This window comes from Alosa alosa, chromosome 2, assembly GCF_017589495.1.
Source record: "Alosa alosa isolate M-15738 ecotype Scorff River chromosome 2, AALO_Geno_1.1, whole genome shotgun sequence".
NCBI classification, from domain to species: Eukaryota; Metazoa; Chordata; class Actinopteri; order Clupeiformes; family Clupeidae; genus Alosa; species Alosa alosa.
Window position 1 is genome coordinate 25008804 of NC_063190.1, and position 5000 is coordinate 25013803.

A 5000-nucleotide genomic window follows, 5' to 3' on the forward strand; every position below is an offset into this window, starting at 1 on the left:
GACACCCCCACACGATTACTCCGTGGCCAACGTAACGTGACCCCCTAACGCCCCTCACCATCCTCTCTGTTGACCAGAGCCTACCACTGAGGCTTCTATATGTCTAGAGTCAGCCTGTTTAAAAGACAGCTCGAAGAGGGAATTGGTGTGATGACAGCCTGCTTGTTTATGTGTGTGTGTGTGTGTGTGTGTGTGTGTGTGTGTGTGTGTGTCTTTGTGTAGGTAAAGATTTTTGAGGGCCTTTGTTTAGGGTCCACGTAGCTCACTCGGCGACGAGTTCCTTGTGCTTTTGGCACTATGAGGCCATTCGACTGTGTGGTTGTTTTAAGATGTTTCCAGTCATATTTCAAATGAGATTAATAACAGCTGAAAACCTTAAATACAGGTTAGAAGTAGCTGGTTTCATTGAATTTTGATGGCTTTGAGATTATGTGTTTGTGTGTGTGTGTGTGTGTGTGTGTGTGTGTGTGTGTGTGTGTGTGTGTGTGTGTGTCTGTGTGTCTGTATCTCCCTCTTACTCTCTCTCTCTCTATGTGTGTGTTTGTTTGCGTGTCTGTGGCTGGTTTATTTCTCAAAATGCGCCAGGAACATGTTGTGTTTGTGTTAGTGCAAACACAGCAACCTCCAGTCCAAATACAAATTTACAGTACCTGTGCCAAGAGATATCAGCTTAATGTGTGAATACATTTAGAGCTTAGTGTGTGTGTGTGTGTGTGTGTGTGTGTGTGTGTGTGTGTGTGTGTGTGTGTGTGTGTGGTGTTTGTGTGTGGTTGTGTGTGTGTGTGTGTGTGTGTGTGTGTGTGTCTGTGTGTGTGTGTGTGTGTGTGCGTGCGTGCGTGCATGCGTGCGTGTGTGTGTGTGAATGTTGAGTGCTGGTGGTCTGTCCTTTGTGTTTTGTAACAGCACTAGTGTTTATTTTGAATGGGTGTTTCAGTGTTTATCTATAGCTTCCCCCTGTTTTTACACACACACACACACACACACACACACACACACACACACACACACACACACACACACACAGATTATTCTCACAGTCCAGTGTAATGGCTGAAGACACCTCTTTGGCGCCCTGTCTTCCACAGAGTTGGGGCTCAGGCAGGCAGAGGGGCTTATGTAATCCCAGTGAGAAGCCTTTTGTGTGGGTCATCTGATCACGGTTCTGACCCAGCTCTATCTCTCATCTCTCCACAGATCTGTCCACGGCCAAGAGGAAATTCGCAGAGTCTCTCAATGAGTTCAAGTTCCAGTGCATCGGAGACGCTGAGACGGATGATGAAATCTGTATTGGTGAGCTTGGTTGTGCCACCCTCACACACACACACTGACTCACACACACACACCCAAACACACCTTCACGCTCACTCACACCATCCCAGTCACACATACATGCATGCACACACATGCACACAAACACACTTTTGCTGTCACTTTGTATCTTCACCCAGCTTGCCACACTCAAGGTGATTTTTCTACTAAGCTGAGAAACCACACTAGCAAGCTGAAGCATGAATACCTTGTCAATCCACTTCAGTCTTTACTGACACGCACATACACACACACACACACACACACACACACACACACACACACACACACACACACAGACTGCTCACTTGACATTTGACATTGAGTTACATGAATGTTATTTTCCATGGCTCTCTTCATACTTTGTAGTGTTGTTACTCAACATGGAGTCAAAAGATTACAATTTTCCGACAGCGATTCTTCACAACACGACACAGCGCTCCAAAAACGTCTCCAAAAAGTTAACACCAGAAAGAGTTAAAAGAGATAACTCTAGCCAACAGGCATTCTTTCTCAGGCAGAGAACAGTGCACCCCAAAAGGTATGTGAAAAAGAGGAAGAAAAAAAAAAAGACAAAATAAAATTGATGAGGGAGTTGACTTTCTGACATGGCCATGTAGTCTGTCAGCTGTAACAGCCGTCATGTTTCTGGAACATTCTGTGCGTACATTCCTGCTTGGGGTGCTTTTATTATGTGCCATGAGAGGGGGGTGCTGGAGGGGGGTAGTTTGAGAAGAGAGGTGTGTGTGTGTGTGTGTGTATGTGTGTGTGTGTGTGTGTGTGCGTGGTGGGGGTACGTTTTGTGGCTTAGATGGAGAGTCTCCGAAAGTATTGGCCCAGAGAGAGCTGTGTCTCGAATGGAAACCCTGGCACAATGGCAGACCCGGGCAGACTCCTGGCTGCCTTTGAGCTGAGAGAGAGAGAGCAGAGAGAGAGAGAGAGAATGGAGAATGGAGAGAGAGAGAATGGATAATGGAGAGAGAACGGAGAGAGAGAAGAATGGAGAGAGAGAGAGAGCAGAGAGAGAGCAGAGAGAGAGCATGGGGAATGGAGAGAGAGAGAGAGCAGAAAGAGAGAGAGAGCATGTAGAATGGAGAGAGAGAGAATGGATAATGGAGAGAGAATGGAGAAGAAGAGAGAGAAACAAGAAGAGAATGGAGAGAGAGAGAACAAAGAAGAGAGAGAGCATGGGAATGAAAGATAAAAGAGAGAGAGAAACAAGAGAGAGAGAGATCTTAGGAGGAGAGAGAGAGAGAGAGAGAGAGAGAGCAATTATATTGTAATAATTATATATAAAATATTGGCAATATAAGTGAGCTTGTCATGCCAATAAAGCATTCTTGAATTGAATTGAATTGAATTGAGAGCGCCAGAGAGAGAGAGCGAGTGATGACTTGCTGGGCTCTCCCCACCCTCACCCCGTTGAAGAGGGTGAGACAGCACAGCTCAGAAGAGCTCAGTGCAGACACAGCGTTGATTTGAATTGTATGGCCAAGTGGAAAGTGAAACATGACCTGTTGTCAGACATGCAGCCGCCTCATTTGGGTTTGTTCTCTGCAGTTTGCAAAAAGTTTGAACGCTACAAAGAGCACACCTCAACTGGAGCAGAAACCTGCTCCATGCAGACGCCGACTGCCTTGTTTGAGTGTCTGTTCATGTTGACAGGTGCAGCCGTTTGATTTGTCTCTAGGTCTCTTTCTCGCATTCATTCATTTACAAACACACACACACACACATGTCTGTCTTTCTCTCTGTTATACACTAACACACCCTTTATTTTTGTCTCTCTCTCTCTCTCTCTCTCTCTCTCTCTCTCTCTCCCTCTCTGTCTCTCTGTCATTAGCCAAGTCGTTACAGGAGTTTGCTGGAGTGTTACAAAACCTGGAAGATGAAAGGACTCGCATGGTACGTCTTTCTGCATCTTACTCTCTCTCTCTCTCTCTCTCTCTCTTAATCTCACTATCTCTCTTTGTCTGTCACTCTGCTTTTCTCTTTCAGTCATGCCTTCACTCTATCTCTCTACCTGTCCTGTTTCTCTCTTGTCTTTTTTTATCCTCTCAATACCTATTCTCTCTCTCTCTCTCTCTCTCTCTCTGGTACTCCCTACCTCTCTCGCTCTTTCTCTGTCCTTCCACCTGTTTTGTCTTTGACTCTGTTCAGAAGGACAAGAGAAGTCTGTGTTGTATGTGTGCGTACATTTCATATGCCAGAGCACCATGTCTGACCGAGCCCTGTTGGTTAACAAAGGCCCAGCCTGACTGCCTGCACAGGCCTGTCGGCCTCTCCCTCCACCAATGCTCTGAAGCACACAACCTTATTTACAAAAGACCTGTGCAGAGCAGCTCAATAATAGAGCACCTGAGAATGGCTCACTTCAAAGAAACATCCACAGAGCACCAGAAGTAGGCCTTTATGGTTGTGTTGACAAGTACCACATTGACGACACGCTAGTTACAGTTTAGTGGAATTGGGACTGAAGTGTGGTGAATGATTCATCATAGCAGGCCTATCTCAGCAGTTAGTGCACATTATAAAACAATCCCAAACCATTATACTTGTAGGTGGGTCGATGGTACCTGTGCTGCTCTATAGAGCAGAGAAAGGCATGATTAAGGAATGTTAATGGACAGATTTGAGGCCCAGGTCTGTGGAGGCAGGCAGCTGTAGGATAGTAGTTCCCCCTATCAGAGAGTCAGGCTTTTGTTCTGCTACAAGGTGTTGATGTTGATGTGTTGGTGTTGTGCTGTTCTGTTCCAAGGTGTTGATGTTGATGTGTTGGTGTTGTGTTGTTCTGCTACAAGGTGTTGATGTTGATGTGTTGGTGTTGTGCTGTTCTGTTCCAAGGTGTTGATGTTGATGTTGATGTGTTGGTGTTGTGTTGTTCTGCTACAAGGTGTTGATGTTGATGTGTTGGTGTTGGTTGTTGTGCTGGTTTGATGTTGATGTTGATGTGTTGGTGTTGTGCTGTTCTGCTACAAGGTGTTGATGTTGATGTTGATGTGTTGGTGTTGTGTTGTTCTGTTCCAGATTGAGAACGCCAGTGATGTGCTGATCATGCCACTGGAGAGGTTCCGCAAGGAGCAGATCAGTGCTGCTAAGGTAGTGTGTGTGTGTGTATGTGGGTGTCTCTCTCTGTGTGTGTTTGTCTGTGTGTGTGTGTGTGTGTGTGTGTGTGTGTGTGTGTGTGTGTGTGTGTGTGTGTGTGTGTGTGTGGGCGTGTGTCCATACATTCTTGTGTCTTGTATTCACCACAGTTAAAACAGATCATTACTGCTGTGTCCACATTTACAACAAAACTATTTATTCTCAATGTCATTGTCCTGAACACTGAAGTTCTTGTACCCATCTTCTTCTCCAAAAGATGATGGGTACAAGAACTTCATCCAAAACTCAGACCTTTACCTTGTGTTTGTACACTATTTTCAAAAAAGTTATAATTTGTAGTGTGAATGGTAATTGCAATCGTCAGTTATCACCCACCATATTGTAACTCAAAATTGACTTTTGATAAGACACTGCCATCTTGTGGACAGAAACTGTACTCACTGTAAAATATATTGTTCTGGACTGTCAGCTGTGGTGTTTTCTGAACCGTTTTTAAGTCAAACAACTAAATTATCCTCTAGTTTTTATTTGTTTTCACATCAGTCTGTTACTGTGTGGATTTTAAACAAATATATTTATGAGCCAGC

The 5000-nt window shown here is 44.8% G+C and overlaps 1 protein-coding gene across 3 annotated transcripts in view; it reads left to right on the plus strand.

Annotated features, from left to right (window-relative positions):
* LOC125284601 (rho GTPase-activating protein 26-like) overlaps positions 1–5000 on the plus strand; it is a 60897-nt gene that overhangs the window by 27275 nt on the left and 28622 nt on the right. For all 3 annotated transcript variants that reach the window (XM_048228626.1, XM_048228610.1, XM_048228617.1), the window contains exons 2-4: positions 1195–1290; positions 3152–3213; positions 4336–4407. In XM_048228626.1, the coding sequence (XP_048084583.1) occupies positions 1195–1290; positions 3152–3213; positions 4336–4407 (230 nt within the window). The remainder of the gene's footprint in view (positions 1–1194; positions 1291–3151; positions 3214–4335; positions 4408–5000) is intronic.